The sequence below is a fragment of the Bubalus bubalis genome, chromosome 21 (assembly GCF_019923935.1).
Source record: "Bubalus bubalis isolate 160015118507 breed Murrah chromosome 21, NDDB_SH_1, whole genome shotgun sequence".
NCBI classification, from domain to species: Eukaryota; Metazoa; Chordata; class Mammalia; order Artiodactyla; family Bovidae; genus Bubalus; species Bubalus bubalis.
The window spans coordinates 46,008,667-46,033,774 of record NC_059177.1 but is presented as its reverse complement, the minus strand read 5'-3'; the positions used below and the strand labels follow the sequence as shown (position 1 = coordinate 46,033,774).

The 25,108-nt window shown below is 45.3% G+C and overlaps 1 protein-coding gene across 3 annotated transcripts in view; it reads left to right on the top strand.

The window, feature by feature from the left end:
• Positions 1-25,108, top strand: part of CACNA2D3 (calcium voltage-gated channel auxiliary subunit alpha2delta 3) — a 909,107-nt gene that overhangs the window by 699,578 nt on the left and 184,421 nt on the right. For all 3 annotated transcript variants that reach the window (XM_025272778.3, XM_025272777.3, XM_044933476.2), the window contains one exon: positions 211-285. In XM_025272778.3, coding sequence (XP_025128563.3) covers positions 211-285 — 75 coding nt within the window. The remainder of the gene's footprint in view (positions 1-210; positions 286-25,108) is intronic.

The window sequence follows — 25,108 nt, the reverse complement described above, 5'->3', positions numbered from 1 at the left end:
CTATTTGCTGAGCTTATCCTGTGACAGGTCTTCATTTCCACCAAATGTCAAGGATCAGTGCCTTGCATTCATTTTAATGAAATATTGTGCTGATAAGGGTTATGAATGCCAAGTTTAAGCTGTAAATTACTAAATGTCGGGCTGCTTTCTGCTTTGTGAATTCACCAGGGAGCAAGCTAATGAAGGTTTCTTTCTCACTTCTTCTTACAGTTAGGGATTCATGGCTATGCCTTTGCAATCACAAATAATGGATATATCCTGACGCATCCAGAGCTCAGACCACTGGTAAGAGAAATACTTATTTCTGTGTTTCTCCTTTTATGATTTTAAAAGGTTTTCTTCAGTTCTACAGTGTTGACACTTTGCAGTTTTCACTTGAAATGCTCAATTCATAATACTGTCTGTGAAAAGCTGTTTTAATAGTTTATAGCTAGCATTTTGACATATAATATGCAAATAATATAGGGTAAATATATTTGCTATCATGTTTTTACATATAAATCCATATAGGTCTTGCAACTTATTTATTTCATGTTTGCCAATATATGTAAAATTTTTAAACTCTGTTCAGTTTGAAATATACATCATAATAGGTAGCTTTATGAAACAAATGATCTCTCACCCTCCAGCCTGAAACCAACTTAAAAAAAAATTATCTACTTATTTATTCATTTTGGAACTTGCTAGGCCTTCACTGTCGTAGACAGGCTTTCTCTGGCTGCAGTGTGTAGGCTTCTCGTTGCAGTGGCTTGTCTGGTTGTGGAGCACCGGCTGTAGAGTGCATAGGCTTCAGTGGTGGCTGCCCGTGGGCTTAGTTGCCCCGTGACATGTGGCGTCTTCCCAGACCAGGGGTCAAACCTGTGTCCCCCGCATTGGCAGGCGGATTCTTAACCATTGGACCACCAGGGAAGTCCTGAGACCAACTTCTTGAAAATTACATTTGATACAACAAAAAAGAGTCAAGATCCCTGGAAATTCATTATGATGGAGTTGGAACATTACCCAAGCCTGGTGCCTGCTGGTTTGAAGATACTCAACAACACCTTTTGTGTTTCATTGAAACCGTTGAGATTTCCCCCCTTGTCCTGCCTATGCTGTATCCAGTAGCATTGTTTAGTGAGCTGATAGGTAACCATTTTCTTTCAGCATCGTTTTAGCTCTCTTTGAAGTGAGTGGAGTTAGGCCTAGTCCAAGACAGCCCAGAATAGCATGGTCCATTCTGATCCCTGGGGAGAGGCTGCCTGGAGCACTGTGTTTAGGAGGATTCTGAAGGGCAGCCAGGTTTGGTCTACTGTGGATTCTGGAGGGGCATGGCAGAGAGGGCACCACATGTTTGCACCCCTGATCTAGTTGCAGTGTGTTGATAAAAGGACATCCCTTTTGGTCTGTGGTTAGCCAATTTTAAAGAAGATATAAAAGTATAAAGAGTAATATAGTAAACTCTGCTTTTGAATGTTAAGAAAGTATAGTTCATTTCCTATAGCTGTACACACATGCACACACACACACTCTCACACACCCATCCACTCCACATGTCTTTTTTCCTTTCATCAAAATTAGAAGATATCAGCAGTGACTGCTATGCAAACGTTTATTTGTGAAACATCTTGTGGACCAGTTTGCTTCTCCCTTGAATCATTGTTTAGAAGAAGTTCGTGTTTTAGCTCCATCACCATCCAACTTTGCTCTAATCGCCCTGGTATTAATGGAGTCATGGCCACATCATATGGATCCCATATGCATGCTTCAGGATGCAACTTAAGGTAATACTTGACTTCAACAAGCTTTTTATCAAAAAAGGATTGAATTAACTGGTTAGCTGATTCCAAACTTAATTCAGAATTGCTGAAAAGTCTGACTGAAAAACCTACCTAACTTTTTAAGGATATTTAAGTCTAAAAGTGTATTTAAGTTTAAAAAGCTTAGCACAGTACCCATTTCTAAGTCTTGCAGTTGGGGTTGCTTGTTGAGGGTGGTAGGAGATATATGTTTGATGTGGCTGACAGTAGGCTCCTAGTGCTTAGTTATTCCAAGTTGGAGTGAATCAGAGTAAATGAAGCAATCAAACCTGGATCTTCTGCCAGTGAATGAATTAACTTTCCTATTTATCAGCTTTTAAAGAAGGAATAAAATGGAACCAGATGTCAGAAGGGTCACCAGGGTACCTTCCCTTTCTCTATAATGTGGAAGTGAGCAGCTCCCATCTGTGCAGTCATTTCAGAGACTTTTGGTCTTTCACATCTCCTGGTCATGCAGCAAATGGCCTGTTTGCAAATAATCCATCTCATGGACTTCAGAACTGTAGCTGCTGAGAGGGCAGCTGAAAGGCTCTTAGAAGAATAGGCCAACCAGTCAACACTGATCGTCTCCTGACAGTGCAAATACCCACAGATCCAAGTCATTTCTGTTCTCTCTGTTGAAACACTGCAATGAATGATTTCACTGGAAATGGCAGCTAGGGTCAGATTCCCATAAATGCGGTGGCCCAAGCAAATGCTGCACATCTCACTTTTGAGGACCCAAACCAGATGAAGCTTTTTGAAGTTGACCCACAATAGGAACATCAGGAGTGGCCAGGTCAATGGACCATCTATCCCATTTTTTCCATCTGTGACACTGAGGCCATGACATATTTAGAAGAGGTTTAGTGTGATGCCCACTGTTGAGGATTCTGTGAACTAACCCATCTGTGTAATCAATAGTGGATGTTAACCCTCCCTGAGTTTTGTATTTTCCTGCTGGGAAAAAGACAGCAGTGAAGTGGAAGGAATTCAACTTCAGCAGTACATAGGTTATCCTTGATTCCTAGTCCCATCATAAACCAGCTGTGCAACTTTGGGCAAGTCACACAGCCTTTCTGAACATCATTTTCTCTTGTAATCTTGTCATAACTAAAAAGTATAATATTATGGGGTGTCAGTGTAAATGGGATAATACAAGTTAAGAGCCTTGTGTGACAAATCAAGCCCCAGGACATTGTGGGGACCGTGGCAGTTCTGTGGGCATTCTGTTTGTGTTTTATTGACTGCTATAAAGATTGGGAGGACTCGGTGATGGTGGATGCTTGTGGGGGTGGGGGCTGGATTTAAAGAACATTTTTAATTATTCACCTTGTTCAGGTTATTATGATAAACATCAGTGAGGGATTGTATCCACACACACACGAGTAAACAGACAGAGTCTTTGGGATCATGCAGTCTGCATGCAGTTCTACTTTCAACCTGATATCAACTTAGTCTGTGCAACCTCAGCTACACCTGTCTGTGCCTGTCTGTCTCTCCCCATCGCTCTGTCTCTCTCTCTGTCTGTCTGTCTCTCACACATTCACACCCTTACTTTTCTTGGTCAGCTCTGAGCTAGAAGAAAAGCAAACCGTAGCTGTACTGGGAGGTTCTGTGTGAGCCCGGGGAACCTAAGTGTTTTGTTCCTATTGTCTGTTTATTTTTAAAGTAGCACTGAGGATATGCCTGCAGCTGCAGTGGCTAAAGTATGACAGTTCAGAATCAGTCCGCTGGGGGGAATAGCCCAGCTCGGCACGTACAGGTAGTTTGTTTGTCTCTGTCTTGTTCACCTGAACAACAAAAGCAGAAAACTTACTCCCTCCTTCTCCCTCACCACCAGTCACTCAGCATAGAGGAGGGACTTCGAAGGAGACTGAATGAAAGAATCCTCCAAAGCCACTGTTTCATTTCCAGTTACTTTGGATCCTTCAGGATAATGTTATGTAATTAGGGCATTTCCCCCAGAAACCTGGTGTCTGCACCAGACGTAAATGGACCCAGTCAGAGTCTCACCCACAGCTGGGGACAACCACCACCAGCAGCGTCCTTGGCCAGCTCTAGCAGGGAATCCTCACTCCAACCTGAGAGGCCTTCTCCAAGCCCAGTCATACAGTTAAATCCTTGTTACAAATGGATGTTGCCCTTGGTTCTGGCCGAGGTTGCCAGATTAGCACAGTGGGTGTGAGTGGGAGATTGTGGCCAGCATGGGGGACGGAGCCGACTCACTTAAAATAACTCCTATTCCCTCTCCATCTGCCACTGAGGTTGTTTCTGCCCCTGCAGCCAGAGGAAAGAAGTGGGTTTCCTGAAGCACAATACCAATATTTTTCTAATTTGTCCAATAAAATTTTCCCCCCAAACTTAATATTTGGCTTGATTTATCCAGTATTTTCTTTCATTTTGTATAATTTGGGTGTGAATCATGAAGTGTCTCCAAAAACAGCTCAGATGTAGGAGCCTTACTCAGCAGACTGGCTTTGGTTTAATTGGCAAAGCTGCTCAAGCAGGACTTTTCTGTTGATAGCTGGGCTCTCTGTAGTCTTTCTCCAAGTGTTTCTCAGTCACTCTGTCCTTGCCACCGGCTTGTGACTTCTGGTAGACTAACTGATGCTGATTCAACAAACATTTATGTGGTTCCCAGCATGCTGGGATCCATGTGTTAGAATGGGGGCTGAAGGAACACGTGAACTGGGGCCATCTCATGGGTAGGGACTCGGACAATAGCGAAGCAAGAAGGAGTCAAGTCAGACCTTGAGGAATGATTTTTAAGTTGTTATTACACATCTGGAAGTTTTTTCCTTGGTCTCTGCCCCTCTTTAACATTCAGGTTAAAACTATTTCAAAGCGTGGTTACTTAGAATTACTGTCTAGATCAATTTTTCTTGCACTTTATTCTTCTCATAAAGTTCTTTGAGAGCTTTACGAATTTTTCTTAAAATGTGGAACCCCTAATATATCTTTTTTCTTTTGCCCGACAAGGCATCGAGGGAAATAAAACTAGGAAGGGACCTCCTTTCACATGATCTGATTTTCTTTTGAGATTTTGGTATCCATGTGCCCCTCCGTTTTAGAAAAAAGGGACATCTAAGTTGATTGCCTTCCCCATGGAGGCCTGGAATGTGGACCTCGTCAAACCACCAAGAGAACACAAAAAAGGCTCCTTTCCAGCAGCCACAGCACAGGCAAGGCTCCACAGAGGAGCCTGGGGCAGACAAAATCTAGGACTCGTTTCCATGAAACCACGTTGACATTTGCCAAAAGCTGTTTGCTCTGTGTCTGCAAGCCCAGAAGATGGGGAAGGATGCTGAAGAGTTTCTATTCTGGAGAAAAATTAGCCAGTCACATGGGCCGCTGGGCTAATGGTAGATTGCCGGGGTCCAGCCCCGGCTGATCCAGGGTATTCAAAGCAGGGATGGCGTCGGTGAGGATCAGGATACAATAGCTTCAATTAGATTTTAATTAGAGATATAAAGAGTAGTAGAATGAGGATAGCTCAGTAGGAAAATTCAGTGGAGAAAAGAGGCTGAGTAGCTTGGTTTACGCGGGAGACCAATAAAACTTCAAGACAAGAAGTTTGCACCACTTACGTAGGCCACAGGCGTCCTTCCGTTCTCCCGAAGGAGAGGAGACACTGAGGCCTCCCTGGTCAGATCTTAGAAGCCCAGGCATAATTAGTAAGCATGGCGGGTTCCACGCTCCAGATGGAGACTCAGCCAGAGTTTGAGAAAGAGAGCGACATGGGGAGACCAGTCTTTCGAGGAACTGATCCCAATTCTTTATTTTCCATGGTCTACTTTTATACACTGAGATGTTATACAAAAGTCACACGGGGTCAGCAGTCCTGACTTTTATCAAAGTCAGGTGCTTCATACCAATGTATACAGAGGTCTTAGGGGTGTTACATCATCTTCTGGCCAGGGGGCCTGCTAACAATTTATGACCCTCTCCTTGTGACAGTGGTCAGTCAACTAGGACACTTATTTCTCCAGGGGTGATTATTCTTAAAACAGACGCTACCCAAATAAAGTTACATTCCTATAGGGTGAGGGTGTAGTGGGTTTTAGTTAAGGAAAGAATTTACTTAGCCTAAGGTCTAACATGATTAATATCAAAGGTTAATACTTATTTCTTCTATATATTCATTAATGTGTGTAAGGGCAGGGGATGTGGAGACTTAGCAACAAACATTGGCTCAACAAATGAAAAACCCTTCACCAATACAATTTCTAATCAGCCCATTATACTTATACTAATAGTTTTCTAACTTTTCTAAGGAACCTGTTTTTAGAAGGTTTAAAGCATCTCGTGCCTCTCACGGTTGGGAGGCTGTGAGCAATCACATGTGGCCGGACAAGCCTGTCAGGCAGGCTAGAGAACCTTCAGAGGAGTTTGTAGGTTAAAACAGTCTTGTCACGCCCAGGAGTTTTTATTAATTGGAGCTCTAGGTTAACTCCTTCTCTGAAAGAGGTGGTGGGGGACAGCCCCCCGTAAAGTCAGAGGTGTAGGTGGGAGCACAAAGTAGTAAAGCAGGCAGGCTCTGGTTATGGGGGTAGATGCTCGAGGATTTCCAGGGGGACTCCTGAGGCTCGATCCCGCCTTTGCGTATGTCGAGCCTCCTTCCTCATGACCTTTGCCATGGGCGGAGTGCCTCACTCTGGCCCCCAACATCAGATGAGATGGGGAAAACCCTCAGTCCCTTCCCTCAATATTGGCTAGATGGCTACTATGTTCTAGGGCTAAGCAAGCTGTCCAGAGTGGCTGCGGAGAAGTGCTCCAACATGGAGAGCTCAAAATCAAATAGGGAAGATAAGACTTTATATGTAGGGTGGAGAAGTAACCATAGATCCAACTAGGGAAAATGCATTTTTGTATCTGTTATTGTTGTAGGTCTTAGTAAACTTTGTGTCACATTTGTTGATCCCTTTTTGTGTGACAGACACTGCTCAAAGCATTTTAAGTGGTTAAAGCTTTTGATCATTAACTAATTCACTAGCAAGCTTAGGATGCAGAAGCAATGGAAAGGCTCAGAGGCTCAGAGAAAGGGTGTGCGTGACACCAGGCCTATGTGGAAGGTGGGTCTGGAAGGCAATCTGGAGTCAGATTGTGGACAACCAAGGGCGCCAGGAGCATCTCCGTGAGGCAGTGTATATCCTCATGTTATGTATAGGAATCTGAGGCACCAAGCAATCAAGTGGGTAAATGACTAGAAAGAGTCAGAACCAGGAGCCCCACATCAGTTTAGATGCGCTAAATTCACTCTTCTATATGGGCTGATTCTCAGGAAATAGGAAGCAGAGTGGGAACTTGATCTTCGCAGCCATGTGGATGAATAACAGGGTCATCACCAGGCAATTACAGTGAGATTATGCCTAGACTAGTACTGTCCAGGAAGAATGTCCTGTGAGCCACAATCATGAGGTGCCTGTGTAAGTTAACATTTTCTAGCAGCTACATCTAACAAGGAAATAGGTAACCAAGCTATACAGCCCAGGCCAGTGTGGGGAGGGGAAGCCTGAGCCTTCAGGCTATCTCCATCAGACCCCGGCCATTTCTGTTGTTTTGTCAAACTCAGGTGAACTCTCCAACGAGTCCAGATTCTGCAGATGACAATGACATCTTCCTGTTCCAGAATCTTTCCACTCCCTCTGGAAGTCAGTGTTCTTGCTGTTCCCACAGGCTGAGTTCTGCTTGATGTCACCAGTCAGTCCCTATGGACTCCTTGACTGTCCCCATCCCACTCCAAATGTTGATTCCATTTCTTTGTTCTTACGGATGCCCAGCCACTTCATTTTTTCCATGCCTTTTTGCTATTGAACATGGGTTATAGATTGGCTCTGGCAGAAGGTCATTGAAAACACGGATTGACACATGGACATTCTGACAAATTAAATATTCTTACACCATTGCCCTCCCATATGGAATGAAATGGACATCCTATGGACTTATGTAAATATGCTAAATGCTAAGCAGACTGAGGAGTGCCTCGGTCTTCCTTCATTTCTCCTTCCCGCTCAATGCAAATGCTAAGGGTTCTTCTGAGTTCAACAAGTGTGGGTGTGGCCTTCACCACTGCCCTTTTCTGCCCCACTCCCCACACCATCCACTGTCATTTCCTATTGGTTCCAAAATGCACCCCAAGTCTACTCCCCTCTCTCTGTCACTCCTGACAGGCCCTCTGTCTTGGCTTTCCTAGATAACATCCGTTCCCTTTCAGCCCTGCTCTGGACACCTGTTTCTGTACCCCCTTCACCCCAGCATATGCTCTTAGCAGTCAGCGTGGGCTTTCACAGGCGTCACTCAGTTGATCTGGCTTTTCTTGGCATCTAGAGTAAAACCCAAACTCTGGGCCATGGCCCCAGCTCCCTACCATATCTGACTTGACCTCTCTGGCCAGCCAGAGTGGTGTGGCTGCCCGCTGTGCTCACCCTTCCTTCAGTCTACTCCAGCCCTTTCGTCCATCCCTCAAAAGCCCCAAGCTCCTCTCCGGTCCAGATTCTTGTGCCTACTCTTCCCTCTGCCTGTAATCTTGTTCCCGATACACCTGTGACTGCCTTTGTCCCACCTTCCATGTCTCATCTCAATGTCACCTCCACAGAGAAGCTTCCCTGCTCTCTGACCAAAGGAGCCACACACCTCCCTCACTCCCCATCACACCCCGTATTTTAGTTTCCTCCGATCACTTATCACTCTTGGGAAAGGTCTGTGTGTTCAGCCTCTCCAGCACGATCCCTTGTGAATTCCTGTGACTTTGCTGCTGCACCGAGGGAGTGGTTGATAGATACTTCTCGGTAGATTTTGATGGTGTTTGAAGGATGCTGATGACTAAATATCTGGGTACCTATGTTCTACAATAAATGAGAAGTGCAGGTGCCACATGTTTACCCATCAAACACTTACTGAGTCTTTGCTTCATCACATGCAAAATTTGAATCTCATGTAATTGGTCAAGTCCTCCTTTCTTTCTGCCCCTGCCTCTGCTGGACTGCAAACATTCATGAGATGTTCCTCAAGTCAGGCACTGTGCTAGCTGATGGAGACAGAGAAGCAGGTAGAACAGCATCTCTGCCCACAAGGAGCTCATTGCTAGAGGCCAAGAAGAGTTATGTGCTCGTGGGGGAGGCATCTGCTTTTCTTGAGGAAGGGCACCCTGAGATGCTGGAGGGCTTCCCAGAGGAGGTGGCACACACACCAATTTCATCCACAGCCTACTGTGGGAGACATTTCTTTCCAGACTCAGCAGGGGTCCCACACACTTCCTGAGATCTCTGTCCTCATAATGGACCAAGCACTGCTTTTGACTTCTGTCTCTGGTCTCAGAACCATGCATTCTGCTGGCCCCAACCTACTGGGGTGTAGCGGGTGGGAACCTGTCATCGTTTATATAACTCTGTGGCTTCTAAAACTGGAATCCCATCTCCAGTCTTCAGCTCTGTTCTCTGCTCAGACTGCTGGGAACTGAACGAGACTGGCCAGTAGGTGGCGCACGGGCACCGCCGTGTGCCCGCTCCCTGAGCACGTTCTCAAAACACAATCCTTTTATGTCGGGTCTGAATCCATCCTGTTTTATTTTAAAAGAAAGAATCATCGGATGCTTAGTAAATGTATCTGCTCAGAGGAGTGTGTTCTTGGAGAAAAAATAAACAAGACTGTGTGACCCCCATGGAGTGAGCCTGGTATTTTTGAAATACATCCTCTGGTGAAAGAGAAAACAGAGCCTCGCGTGCTTTTCTCTTGATGAAATGTTGAGAGCAACGGTTGGAGCCTCCCCAGTCTGGACACTTGAGTGGAAGAGTGGCAGCCCTGAGCAAGGAATGCTTACACCTCGTGAGCTTCAGGATGAAGCAGGTTAGAGGGATGCCTGCCTTTCTGTCCTGCAAACCTCAGGAACTCTATAGCTGCTTGGTCCCCAAGTTCTGTGGCCGGGTGTGTATAGGGGCACCTAGGGCATAGGTAGGATTTAGCAGAGAGTGGGTTAGCAGTGACAGTGCAGCTGTTACGTGGAGTTTTAAGAACCATGCTGTGTGCTTATCATCTTTGTGTGTTTTGCCTCATTAAGTCTTCGTAGCATCCTGTGTGTTAGTTCTTGTTTTAGAGAGATTAACTGATGCCTAGGCCAAGGACTGTGTCAATCAGAAAGCAAATTTGACTCCGTCTTCAGAGGGAAAAAAAAGACAACTATGGACAGTGTGGTTTTTCATCAAGTTAAACCTATTCAATTGAACAGACTTCCTTAATTCTGAAGCAGTCTTATAAGGTTCTTTTATAAAATGAGAGTTGGGCTGGTGGGCCTCTCTTGGCTTCTGCAGAGAATTTTCCTCTTCGCTTCTGCTGTCTGCTCCTGCACACCACCTGCATGGCACTCAGGGTGGCATCTTTGATCTTGGCCTTGGATGGAGTTTAGCTGGTGGGGAACTCACACCCAGAAGAAACGAGAGGAGAGTGCAGTGGATTGTATATTCAGCCCTGTGTCCCCTGGCACTGGCTGCACCCAGTCTAAAGCCACATTAGCCTTTTGTTCTCTGTGGGCTGCTATGATTGTTCCTTCCTCTGTCCCTTCATGCAGAGTGGAAGAGAAGGGCCCCACTGCGTGTGACTTCAGGGTACTACACCATTTCTATAGTTCCCTACACCTGCCCCACTGTTACAATAGGCTCTTTATTAAGACTTCCTTAATTAGCCAGCTTGACGATGCCATATGCTTCCTGCTGGGGTCCTGACTGATACAAAGGTAAGAGTAGATGGAAGGTTTGTTTCTCTTAAGTGCTTACTAGAAAAAAAAAGGGGGGGGGGATAAATAAAGCAAAAAGAAGAAAGGGAAGAAGGAAGAATGGAAGAAAAGAGGAAGAATTAAAAGGAAAAAGATGGAGGAAAGAAGGAAGAAAAACAAGAGGCAAGAGGAAAAGGCCCTCCATCCTGTCCTTTATTTATTTATTCATTCACTCATATTCATTAATCTCACATTGTGGTGGGAACACAGAGCTTCCATATACACTTTTATTAAATTCCTCTTTTGCTCAAGTGATTAAGAATTGGTATCTGTTGCTTACAACCACAGCAGCCTGGCTGATACAGTTGTGGAATCCCCAAGTCTGGGAACCATTGCTGGGTGTGGCTCTAACCCCTGCTCTCAGGGAGCATACAGTCTGTCGTCCCTCCCTGTCTCCCACTCCCACCCCCAAAACCCTCCTCTCCACACCACTCTGTGCCCTCACCCCACCAGACTTCTTGCACAGGTCTTTGAGTTTGGGCTCCATACAACATTACAGAAACCCCTTGACACGTCTGTCCCCTCACTGCACTGCAAGCAGCCTGAATACACTAATCAGTGTTTTGTTCACCCTTGCATATCCAGGGCCTGGTAAAATACCTAGAAGAGGAAGTGGAATAATAAACAGGAGAGAAGACCCACATATAGGTAATTGATTACACAATGACACAGTATATTATTAAGCACCAGAGTGGGAATACTGGCAAGAAAGAATTTATAAAAGGACGTGGTGTCTAGCTGTGACAGGGGTAGCTCGAGAACTCTGCAGGGAGCTAGTTTGCAGCCTGTAAGCTTCAGTTCACAGGTTGTGATCCAATCCAGCACATTTGGAAACAACAAAGGGCCCTTCAGACACTAGATGTGCATTGCCGGAGCCCACCTTCCCTCTCACCTCTCCTCCTCTCATCTGGCATGTATTATCAAACACCTCTCTGTGCCAGGTGCTCTTTTATATGCTGGAGATCAAGGGATAAAAACAAGACTGACACAACTCCCCCTTCATGTGGTCATGGATAAGATATGTTGTTTTAGGCTCATAAGTAAGCAAATAAAAAGTATTAACCCATTTTGGATAACCTCTCCAAAGGAAGGAAGGATCTGAGACAACAATACACTAGGGACATGCCCTACTTTTAGTTGAATGGTCAAGGGGAACCCTTCTTGGGGATGACATTTTACGCTGAACCCTATAGCCCTGAGGGAGAAAAGAACTTGCTGTGCCAAGATAATGGAGACTAGTTTAGGTTGAGGGAACCATGTATGCAAAGACCCTGAGGCACAGGGAGACCTAAGATGTGTCTGGAATCTGTGAGTAGATTCAGAACAGAATTCCAAAGACCAAGGGAAAGTGCCTTGAGGTTTTGTTGGTAAATTCCTATTTGGAAACATGCTTAGTGAAATAGTTCTGTGGATGGCCCGCCCAGGCCCCCTCAGCCCTCACCTCCGTGGGTTCCAGTCTGGCTTGCAGCTGCCAAAACCCTAGTGAAGACTTTCTGTGACTTCTGGAGTTCACTCCTTTCAAGCACACAGCAGGCAAGGGGTGCCGGGGAATTAGCATCCTTCCACCAAAAACTGATGAGCACTCCCACCTCCCGGTGGGCTCCCTGGAGGGACCTGCTGCACACTGGCTTCCGGACCCCTGCAGTGGGATTCAGCTTGAGGTGCCCACGGTGCCCACATGCTCCATGATGCAACTTGTGTTGGCTGCCTGCCTGTTGTCTCTGTCTCTGAGTCAGTTTGCCATGTTCCTACAGGCATTTCCTGGCAAAGTAAACACTTTGCCCTTAAATCCTGGCCTTAGGATCTGCTTCAGAGGAGAGCCGCGCCACGATCGCAGTGGACTGATACATCTCTGCAAAAACAGATTTGCTTCAAATACAGTTCTGTGTGCATATAGACCTTTGCTTTAAAGTGTTGGGATCAGGCACATTTCCCATTCTGTTTCAGGGGGCTGTGCATGTATTCACCTCACATCAGCCTGCTTGCACTGAGAAGCACCAGGGAGTGTTAGCTTTATGCTGTTAATAATGGAGAAGGCACTTTAAGGGAATTTGGTTTAGAGATAGGATTCTCTGCTGCTTTATTGTTTGGCAAAAGGATTTGATGAGGACAGAGCTTTTCTTTACACTGGACACACTCTGACCTTTGTTTTACTAGATTAATTTCATATCTAGAGTGCCCCATCTTGGATGATGAATTAGCAATAAAAGGCTCATCAAAATGTAATTACAGGCAATGTGTTGAATAATGATCTCTTAAAAATTCCTATAGATTTGTCTGCACCTCCTTCCCCTCATGGGGGAAATGAGCGTCAGCTGCTAGCTACTAGCCTGGAGTCAGGAATGCAAAGCCTAGCCACATTGTGAGGTTGAGATGGAAGAGCTGGCTTCCATCATCGGACATCCAGTGTCATCTAATTGATCAATTGCTTCTCTCCATGTGATGCACATCTTTATATAATTTAAAGGACCATCTCCATGGGGGTAGGAATACACAGGAAGTGGAAGCTCAAGGCAGAGTGAAACCCTCACCTCCTCCATCTGCAGCAGCCTGTTGTGGGGAGCGAGTTATTAATTAAAATGTTAACTGTCCAGACAATAGCAGGCAGGCCAGCATGAAGAATGCTGGGAAGTGAGCATTAAAGCTTTTATAACTGTAAATTCCAGGAAAGTTTGTTCCTCCTTCAAACAGGCAAACAGAACCATCTGCATCCAAGAGGAGGCCAAACTGGGCTGGTGAGTGAGGTTAGGCCTCCCCGGGGAGGAGTCAGACTGGTTTCTCTCCAGAGAGTTGGACTGGGAGAAACCTAGCCTTACCCACAATGTACTGAGGAGCCCTGTAAAACCTGCAGCTTGAGCTGACAGCAGAATATTCAAATGATTCAACAGTATAAGTACCCACACTCATTTGAATAACTGAAGAATTCAGTCATTTGAATGCCAGTGATGATGCCTCCTCGAGTTTACATTTTAGAAAGACAGTGCATCTGAATCCCCATGAGAGCATTAAATTGCTATCTAATTAGCAGTCCCAAATTATATATATTTAAAAGATAATTAAAGGTTTGAAGGCTGTTGGAATAGCTGGTTATACATTTAAATGAATCACTAGAAATTTGTTAGTAATGTGTAGAGTTTTCTTTTATTTTTTGCTTCCCTCTTTGAAGTTCAGTAGACCCAACCTTGAGGGGTTAAGTCTGGTAGCGGTAAGATAAAGGCAGATGTTTTTAATTATTGCAACTCAACCCTCCAAATAATTATAAGCAGCTGTCATTTTTACATAATCCTAAATGATAAGATGCAAAGAATGCAAATAAAAAGGTTGAGAGCATGGGCTTTGGAGCACAATCATTTACTCCCCACCACACCCCTAAACTGACCATTGCCCTTCTTTGAGGAGGTGCCCAGACCATTATGCTCTTCACTCGACTTTTATAATCATGTGACAGGTCACGTGTGTTTCTCAACGCCTCCAGCTGCCATTCCCACATACTCTGAGGATGTTTTCAGGGCAAAGGGAAACACGAATGCATTTGAGAGATTCAGTTTGGCTAAGCCAGTCAGGGCTTTGCTGATCGTTATTCTCACTTACCCCTTTCTCTTTGGGACAGGACCTGGGTGACCCCCCCCCCCCACTCCCACAAACATACCAATAGCTGGCATTTCTTTGGCTTGTGGCTGGGGATTTCATAAGATCGAGTGCTTTTGTGCCTCAGCTGGCCAGGGCCAGAGATCCCAAATGACAGGCTGGCCTGCTAGCCACACCCCAGGGAGCTCTGGGTTCAAGTCTGAAATGTGGTGCTTTGTGTGCCTGTCTATCCCTGGAAGGACAGAGACCACCTGAGGAGCAAGTCAGGGGACATTCATCATTGTCACAGTGGCTTCTTTTTGGACCCAGTGACTACAAAACCAACATCCCACAGATAGAGGCACACAACTTACCACAGGCACAGTGGAGGCCAGACTCTGCAGGAGACAAATTTAGAACACGTCTGAAGGGAACACACACACACACACACACACACACACTCTCTCTCTCCAAATTAAATCAAAAGCCCGAAGAACCTTCTGCTAGGAGTGCTCAAGGCAGATTTAAATAAACAAGGACCCCACTTGGCAGAAATGTACCCCAAAAGAAAGAAATGCTCAGTGAGATAAGCTTAATTTCCTGGGATTGGGAAGGATAAACAGAGGAAAGAGGAGAAAAATCCTTTATCTGGGACATTCAGAAGCTGACAGGCATCACACGCGGAGTACTGTCCCCTCTCCCCAATGTAGAACCGTAGAGATTTCAGAAGTATATCCTGGGTATTAGAATCAGTTGACATATTCTCTTTCTCTCAGATGCCTGCTCCTTGCCCCAGAAAAGCTTCCTCTGGAGTTTCTAAGTTTCTTGCTACACTCCAGGAAGAGAGTCTGGGTGTGACTGGGACAGGTAAAGGTGCTTATTTGACTCCCAGTACTGCAGCAAGTTTGAGAATACTGTGGATTGGATGCCTTTAACTAATACCTATTTCATCCAAGTTCAAATACAAGTATAAATAGTACTTTCATATATATTTCATGGAAAACTTCCTTTGAGAGGTAATAATTTGAAACTCAGCTCTACTCAAGTGGAGTTCCAGGGAGCTGGTTGAGGACAGCCACAGGCCACTTTGCCATCACCAACTTACTGTGCCCTAGAAGGGCAGTACACCCAGGCAGGCACCCAGGCAGGCATGCAGGCAGTACACCCAGGCAGCACACCCAGGCAGGCACCCAGGCAGTACACCCAGGCAGTACACCCAGGCAGGCACCCAGCAGCAACCTCAGGTTTGTATATGGGAGGTTCCCCGGTACACACTTCTCCATGGAGCAGAATAGTGCCTGAGGCTTTGTGTCCAGGGTCAACTTCAGCTCTGCTGCTGTCAGCTGTGTGACCGTGGACAAGTTACTCAACCTCCTTCCATTCAGTTTCCTCCACTGAAAAATGAGGACAAAAATAGTGTCTACTGCATGGAATTACTATGAGGATTAACTGAGTTCATGTTCACAAAATACCTAGAATAGGCCCAGACATATGGTAGGTGTGGTACATGCTTATTAAGTAAAGACCCATTATAATTTGCTCATTCACTCTGTTTACTCATTCCTCAAATATTCATGAAGAATCTACTCTTTGACGAGTACTCTCTTAGGCACTGCAGGTTTGATGCTGAATAAGTTGTCCAGTTGCTCAGTCATGTCTGACTCTTCTGCGACACCATGGGCTGCAGCATGCTAGGCTTCCCTGTCCTTTACCATCTCCCAGAGCTTGCTCAAACTCATGTCCATTGAGTCAGTGAGCCATCCAACGATCTCATCCTCTGTCATCCCCTTCTCTTCTTGCCTTCACTCAGAATCAGGGTCTTTTCTATTGATTCAGCTCTTTGGAACAGATGGCAAAAGCATTGGAGCTTCAGCATCAGTCCTTCCAGTGAATATTCAGGACTGATTTCCTTTGATGGACTGGTTTGATCTCTTTGCAGTCCAGGGGACCCTCAAGAGTCTTCTCCAACACCACAGTTCAAAAGCATCAATTCTGTGGTGCTCAGCTTTCTTTATAGTCCAACTCTCACATCCATGCGTGACTACTGGAAAGACCATAGCTTTGACTAGGTGCATCTCTGTTGGCAAAGTGATGTCTCTGCTTTCTAATATGCTGTCTAGGTTGGTCATAGCTTTTCTTCCAAGGAGCAAGCGTCCTTTAATTTTGTTGCTGCAGTCACCATCTGCAGTGACACTGTTTCCACTGTTTCCCCATCTATTTGCCATGAAGGGATAGGACCAGATGCCATGATCTTCCTTTTTTGAATGCTGAGTTTTAAGCCAACTTTTTCACTCTCCTCTTTTGCCTTCATTGAGAGACTTTTTAGTTCCTCTTCCCTTTCTGCCATAAGGGTGGTGTCATCTGTATATCTGAGGTTATTGATATTTCTCCCGGCAATTTTGATTCCAGCTTGTGTTTCATCCAGCTCAGCATTTCACATGATGTACTCCGTATATAAGTTAAATAAGCAGGGTGACAATATACATTTTTGACATTCTCCTTTCCCAATTTGGAACCAGTCTGTTATTCCATGTCTGGTTCTGATGGTTGCTTCTTGACCTGCCTACAGGTCTCTCAGGAGGCAGATCAGGTGGTCTGGTATTCCCATCTCTTTAAGAATTTTCCACAGTTTGTTGTGATTCACACAGTCAAAGGCTTTGGCATAGTAAATGAAGCAGAAGTAGATGTTTTTCTAGAACTCTTTTGCTTTATCTGTGATCCAATGGATGTTGGCAATTTGATCTCTGGTTCCTCTGCCTTTTCTAAATCCAGCTTGAACATCTGAAAGTTCTCGGTTCATGTACTGCTGAAGCCTGGCTTGGAGAATTGAGCATTACTTTGCCAGCTGAATAAGAAATACCTTTTTTGCTGTGATGTATGTCAGAGAGTGTTTTGCCTATGTTCTCCTCTAGGAGTTTTATAGTTTCTGGTCTTACGTTTAGATCTTTAATCCATTTTGAGTTTATTTTTGTGTATGGTGTTAGAAAGTGTTCTAGTTTCATTCTTTTACAAGTGGTTGACCAGAGTTCCCAGCACCACTTGTTAAAGAGATTGTCTTTAATCCATTGTATATTCTTTCCTCCTTTGTCAAAGATAAGGTGTCCATAGGTGTGTGGATTTATCTCTGGGCTTTCTATTTTGTTCCATTGATCTATATTTCTGTCTTTATGCCAGTACCATACTGTCTTGATAACTGTGGCTTTGTAGTAGAGCCTGAAGTCAGGTAGGTTGATTCCTCCAGTTCCATTCTTCTTTCTCAAGATCGCTTTGGCTATTCGAGGTTTTTTGTTTTTCCATACAAATTGTGAAATTATTTGCTCTATGACCCACCTCCCAGAATATTGGAAATAAAAGCAAAAATAAACAAATGGGCCCTAATTAACCTTAAAAGCTTCTGCACATCAAAGGAAACTATTAGCAAGGTGAAAAGACAGCCTTCAGAATGGGAGAAGATAATAGCAAATGAAGCAACTGACAAACAACTAATCTCGAGAATATACAAGCAACTCCTACAGCTCAACTCCAGAAAAATAAATGACCCAATCAAAAAATGGGCCAAAGAACTAAATAGACATTTCTCCAAAGAAGACATACAGATGGCTAACAAACACATGAAAAGATGCTCAACATCACTCATTATCAGAGAAATGCAAATCAAAACCACTATGAGATACCATTTCACACCAGTCAGAATGGCTGCGATCCAAAAGTCTACAAGTAATAAATGCTGGAGAGGGTGTGGAGAAAAGGGAACCCTCTTACACTGTTGGTGGGAATGCAAACTAGTACAGCCACTATGGAGAACAGTGTGGAGATTCCTTAAAAAACTGGAAATAGACCTGCCTTATGATCCAGCAATCCCACTGCTGGGCATACACACTGAGGAAACCAGAAGGGAAAGAGACACGAATACCCCAATGTTCATCGCAGCACTGTTTATAATAGCCAGGACATGGAAGCAACCTAGATGTCCATCAGCAGATGAATGGATAAGAAAGCTGTGGTACATATACACAATGGAGTATTACTCAGCCATTAAAAAGAATACATTTAAATCAGTTCTAATGAGGTGGATGAAACTGGAGCCTATTGTACAGAGTGAAGTAAGCCAGAAAGAAAAACACCAATACAGTATACTAACGCATATATATGGAATTTAGAAAGATGGTAACAATGACCCTGTGTGCGAGACAGCAAAAGAGACACTGATGTATGGAACAGTCTTATGGACTCTGTGGGAGAGGGAGAGGGTGGGAAGATTTGGGAGAATGGCATTGAAACATGTAAAATATCATGTATGAAGTGAGTTGCCAGTCCAGGTTCGATGCATGATACTGGATGCTTGGGGCTGGTGCACTGGGACGACCCAGAGGGATGAAATGGGGAGGGAGGCGGGAGGAGGGTTCAGGATGGGGAACACATGTATACCTGTGGCAGATTCATTTTGATATTTGGCAAAACTAATACAGTTATGTAAAGTTTAAAAATAAAATAAAATTAAAAAAAAAAAAAGAAAGAAATACCTTTTTTCCCAAAGGTGCATGGGATAGAGGGGAGGAGACAGGCAAGGAAGGAACAACTTTGCACTATAGCAGTACAGTGTGATAGTCACAGAGATAGAGATACCACAGGAAACTGAAGAGGATACAAGAAGGACCTGAACCGACTGGGGCCAGGCCAGTGTGGACCTCCCAGAGGAGCTGATGTCTTGACTGGGTGCTGAATGGCTGTGCGACTCTGAGTTGGGTTGGAGTGTATTGGGAGCGGGTGGAGTGGCATGTGCAGAGGCCTGATGGCAGGAATGATAATGACACTTTTCGGAGTCAGCACAGTCTAGCTGGAGAGTACTGAGCCAGAGGCCAGAGGAGCAAGCAGAGGCGGTGTGATGGGGACATACGGCATTCTGGAATGTTGGACATCGTCTTGCAGGGCATGAGACTTAACAAGGATTGAAGGCTGAATGGTAATATGTAGGGTTACAGATGAACCTCCCTGGCTGGACTTGGGAAAATGTATTGAACAATGGAGTCCATGCAGGCAGGGGTGCTTAGGAGACATGCACCGTCATTAAGGGGGAGGTATCATCACGACCAACACCAAGCTGAACACAAGAGGGATAGAAAGATGCCATCAGTTCTAGGAGACACTTGGTAGAAGCAGTGGATGCAGTCGTTTGATGAATCTGGCTACTTTGCCTGGCCTGCTGGCCTCTTCCTCTATGATAATCGTCTATTCCAGCCTTTACCCATGTCTCCATGATCACAGGCAAATATTAGAGGACTCAGTCAGCCTTGTGGGGGACCTTTGGTTTTCCTATAAGTTATGAACAACATTAGAGGTCTGTTGGGCTTATTCAGACCAGCATACATCCAGAAACACTTTTAAAAATATATGTTAGTATAATTGAGAATCACATACAAAAAAAGGAAAACTAAACATTTTGCTCAGTCACCAGTCCAGTGGGCTGGGTGGACCAGTGGTGGATGAGACTATTGAATTTGGTGTTGCTGCTGCTAAGTCCCTTCAGTTGTGTCTGACTCTGTGCAACCACATAGACGGCAGCCCACCAGGCTCCCCCGTCCCTGGGATTCTCCAGGCAAGAATACTGGAGTGGGTTGCCATATCCTTCTCCAATGCATGAAAGTGAAAAGTGAAAGTGAAGTCGCTCAGTCGTGTCTGACTCTTCGAGACCCCATGGACTGCAGCCTACCAGGCTCCTCCATCCATGGGATTTTTTCAGGCAAGAGTACTGGAGTGGCTTGCCATTGCCTTCTCCGAATTTGGTGTTGCTGTTGCTGCTGCTGCTGCTGCTGCTGCTAAGTCGCTTCAGTCGTGTCCGACTCTGTGTGACCCCATGGACTGTAGCCCACCAGGCTCCTCGGTCCATGGTATTTTCCAGGCAAGAGTACTGGAGTGGGGTACCATTGCCTTCTCTGGAATTTGGTGTTAGGACATGGCTAAGATAGAGAGGAGGTGAGTGGAAAAGATGGCCATGTGCATTTAATGCTGCAAAGCGCTGTGTCCTCAGGGAGGTGCAGAACAGGATCCCTCCTGAGTGAGAAGAGAGAGAGACTCTAGCTGGAAGGATCAGAGAAACTTCCATGGAAGATGTGGCCACAAAAATGGATTTCTACATGCCTTTTCCTTCTTTACAAGAATCCTTAAAAATCTTTAGCAGAAAAAAAAGCAAAAACAAAATAAAGCTCCCCTGCCAAGCAGCTCCCCAGATTACACACATTCACACACGCACATACAATGAAGGCTCAGCAGTGTGACGTAGGAACCCGAGGCAACAGCAATGGCAGCCAGCTTGGAAGCAACGATTCCTTTCCCTCTCTTGTGCCTCCTTCTTTTTACTTCACTTGCAGAATATTTTCCTTCATGTCAATAAACACAAAGACCTTGAAAATGAGCGATATCTGTTCTGAATACATCGCCCCAACAAGGGATGAGACTGGGGCTTTTTTTCACAGTGACTGAGCTGGTCACAGACACCAGGAATGTTACAGAGGACAGCAGAAAAGCCAGCACCACGGAGAACCCACCCCGTGGTGAACAGTTGGCTGTAGCGTCGTTTGAAGACTGACCCATTACTGCATGGCAGTGCTGCTTGATACTAATTTGTGATATTACTTGAGTGAATAAGGAAATTCATTGTCTTTGCTGTTTTGAAACTGGAATCAATTCGCGGTGCCTAATTGTACCCCATGTTCAAAATGGTCTGACAGGTTCCACAAACCCAAGAGTCTTTTGATATATAATTAACTTCTCAAAGGAATGATGCCAAATAAAGTTCTGTAAATGCCCCCACCCCCCAAAAAAAGTTGCTTGTCAAAAGCCACAGACATATTCTCAAATTATAGAGGTCCTCTTTTTACCCAAGATGTTATCTCCTAATTACTCAGTGGTCTCTGAAGTCTTTATATAAAATCAGGTTTGGGATATAGCACATTTCCATGCTCAAGAATTCAGTGCAAGTCTTTTTGAATTTTGAAATTCATTGTTAAGCCTGTCTTGCATCTAACCTTTGCCCAGGAAGCTTTAGAGAGCGTTCTGTCTCAAAAATGTTCTAACCTATCAGATTAGCCATCTTCTAGGCGCCCACATGCATGTTTATTTTGTATGTAGCCTTCATATACACCCTTCTTTCTTCTCTGTGGAGAGGTGGTCTTTCCTCAGCATCACCCTCTCACGTGAGTCAGCGGACCTGAAGATACCTCTCTGTTTTCCATCAGAGTCCCCTAGTCCCTGTTCCTTTGCTGGCACAAATGCTCTTCCCGCTCCAACCACTCAGCATGATGTTCATTTTTATGACTAACTTACTATTACAAGACAGACTGGCTTTTTGAGAAGGAGAATTTAAATCCAGTCACCAGGTAGTAAGCCACATTTGACCCGCAGAAGCGATGACGGTGGGGCTGGCCACTTCCTCCCCACACACAGCATGTGACTCATTCCCAGTGATTCAGAGGACACTAAAGATAAAGGTCAGCTGGGTTTTCAAAGCGGCCGGCTAATTGTTGTTTTTTTAAAAGAAAAAAAAAAAAAATACCAGTGCTGTTACAGTTTTAGAGTGATCAAAAGGATTTTGTAATCACACTAGAAGAACATGTAGAACTTTTCATCTTTGAGGCACTTAAAAACATTAATTAATAAGAGCAGGGTACCTTTTAGGAAAAGGGAAAAGCTTGTTGTCTCGACATGCCCTTGTTGCCTCTCTCCCACTCTCCGACTGCCTTTACTCACCCCCATGGCCCTGTTTCCCTTGGTATATCTGGTTGTCTCATCTTCCCAGGAACAGGAAGGAGTTCAGCTCTGGATACGGTCGCTGGAATTTCTCTTCTGCCACAGGGCCTATGACATCCAACCATGTGTCTTCTCTGAGCTGTTATGTGATTGTACAACCAAAGGGTCACACTTCTGATGGAAATCCTTTATCAATACCATCAGGTACTACCAGGCTTCTCTGAGGCCTTGAGTTGGATATTGGTTGTTAGGCATCATGTGAATAGGATATCATACATTGGACATGTGGCATGATACTGTACTTGTTCTTAACCTAAAACTGATTCTCGCACCCCTGGACATCAATGTTAGTTTCAAGGCAGCCCCTGTGAGTTGGCTGTTAACAGAGACATGAATGGCCCATGGGATTGGACTCCCGAGGCAGTTCTGCGACCATTCACATGCCAGCTACATGAATCCTATCAGTGGTTGCCTGGAGTTGATGAGAAGGGACCACGTAAGGAAGGCAGTGCAGAGGGTGGTGAAGAGTTGGTAAGGAGTCCCCGTTTCCCTGCCTGTTAGCCACGGCACTGTGTGACCAGCATCCCTGGTCTCTGTGTTACTCCTCTCCTGGAGTTGTGAGAATTAACAGGAGATGGGTACAGCACTCAGCACCATACCTGGCACAGGAAACATACCCTCTTCAGGAAGAACGATAGGGGGTTGAGAGGGAAGCTAGCCAGCAGAAAAGAAACAAATTTGTTTTTGTTTTTGTTTTTCCTGAAAGCAGTCACTTGGAAAGCATAACAGATTGGTTGCTACATTTTATAAATTCTTGTTGGAGAAACAATGAACTTAGAAAACTGAAAACAGTAACCGCTTCAAAATACTTGTCCTTTGGGAAAGATAATAGAGTGTCCTCTGGTGATTCCTGGGTTGTGGTAGTGAGGACAATCTTTTTTCATTTCTTACACTTTTCATTATTTTCAAATTTCTACAATGAACAGTTGTTACATGTATAGCCAGGGCGAGTCAGCAGGGGGTGAGGGTTAGGGGGGGCTTAAAAAAATGTTCTGTTTTGACTGTATCGTGTACAGCAGGGACTGATACAGACCCCTGGGATTCCCTTTCCCTAGGGGCACCTCCTCTGGGGCAGGACATGCTATGACAGTAAGAGACCTTGATTTGCAAATTCTAGGGGGAAGAGACCATTACTGTGTCACAGGCCCCTCTGGCCACCTGCCCTTGGGACCATGTCCTTGTTTGAGACCCTTCCTTTTGACCTTGAGAAGAATGGGCCCTGAAACCAGGTTGAACTGCCTCCTTAAAGGACTAGAAAAATTAGTAAACAGCCATACTGTGAAGGGGCTTCCCTGGTGGCTCAGATGGTAAAGAATCCACCTGCGATGAGAGAGACCTGGGTTTGATCGCTGGGTTGGGAAGATTCCATGGAGAAGAGAAAGGCTACCCGCTCCTGTATTCTGGACTGGAGGATTCTATGGACTATACAGTCCATGGGGTTGCAAACAGTTGGACACAACTGAGCGACTTTCACTATACTGTGAAGAACCGTTTTACCCCATGAAGGTTGTCTCTAGGGACAGGCGTGATGAGGTGGGCTGCCGTGTCTCATGAGCAGTTCCCACTGCTGACCCAGTGGCTTGTTGTCCCAGCTCTGCTTGTCAGGATGTTTGCTGTGCTCAACCGTATCTATGCCCATTTGTTCCTCATGGCAGCCCCGTGTGTTGAATGATCTTACCTCCGTCCTGCAAAGGAGCACAGTGTGCTGGGAGAAATGCAGGCCAGCCCTGGGCACACAGCCTGTAGGTGCAGGCCTGGTTCAAACCACAATCTCCCTCTGGGGCCCTGACTTTTCCCTGTTCTCCTAACTGGCTTGGTGAATTATGACCTGCAATTGGAGGGCAGAAGGTGATCCTTCACAGACAGCTTCTGACTGAGTGCTTTCCTAAGGCTCACCTGGGCCTGGCTCAAGGCCTGATGAATAATCAGTGTCCAACAGTATTTTGAAAAGACCCTGATTCTGGGAAAGATTGAAGGCAAGAGGAGAAGGGGACGACAGAGGATGAGATGGTTGGATGGCATCACCGACTCAATGGACATGGATTTGTGTGGACTCTGGGAGTTGGTGATGGACAGGGAGGCCTGGCGTGCTGCGGTTCATGGGGTCACAAAGAGTCGGACACGACTGAGCGACGGAACTGAACTGAACAGTGGTTTTGGATATGTGAATGGACAAATGAATGAATGAAGGAAGGAGTAAAGGAATGAAGTGCCCAGTGACCACTAGGTCATCCTCTCTTGTGCGTGGAGGAGAGAAAGACGTGTTGCCCTTCCTTCTCAAACAGCCACTTAGCCTCTAAGACAAGAGGAAACCCAGGGCCTCAGAGGAGGTGGTGAAGGTATCCACCGGCTGAGGACCATAACTGCCTCCGGAGAGAAACGTTTTCCCAGACAAGGCTGGCTCCCAGGCCCTGGCCACACTCCTTCTCCAGATGGCGCAGGCTTTGGGCAAGGCCTCTTCCGCTCCAGTTGTGGGCCTCTCACCCCCATCTCCTTCCTTCCTGTTGGCAGCGTGGAGCAGCACGAACTGTTTATCAGTTATTAGCACACATAATATTTGTTTCACAAAGGCTGCATGGATGTGTGTAGCTGACTTCCTTTAGTCTTTCCCAAAAGAACACAGAAAAGCAAAGGCATTCTTGTTTCGTTCAAACGCACGTGAACATGGCCATCACCTTAGCCAATCCCTTTCTGCTTCCACAATCTATCTGCAGGTAACACAAAGGGGCACTCACATCCAGATGGTTCAACACTGCCAGGAAGGTTCTGGCACTTACGGCAGACCCCCAGTGGTTCCGGCTGGCTCCTCAGATGGGTGCCCTTCTTCCCCCGTCCTTCTAGGCCACAGGCTGGTTTGGTGTGTTCACCACATCTGGCCTTTATTTGAAACTCCACCTCAAAGTATTTCATAGCACAGAATATCTTTCCTTATTAAATTCTCCCCCACATATTTTTTTCATAAAACAGGCACCAAAAACTACAAACCTACCCGTGGCTCTCAAAGTATCTGTTTATAAACCTTTGGAAACCGTTTGCAATTCGTTAATCACATTTTCAAAGGAAGTTACAGTTTATAGATACACTAACAAATGCCATATCCGATGCCTCAGCCCCAGTAACGAGATCCTCACGAAGGGGAAGGAGGAGTGGGGCTGGGGGACCTGGGATCCATCCCAGGCCAGATCCC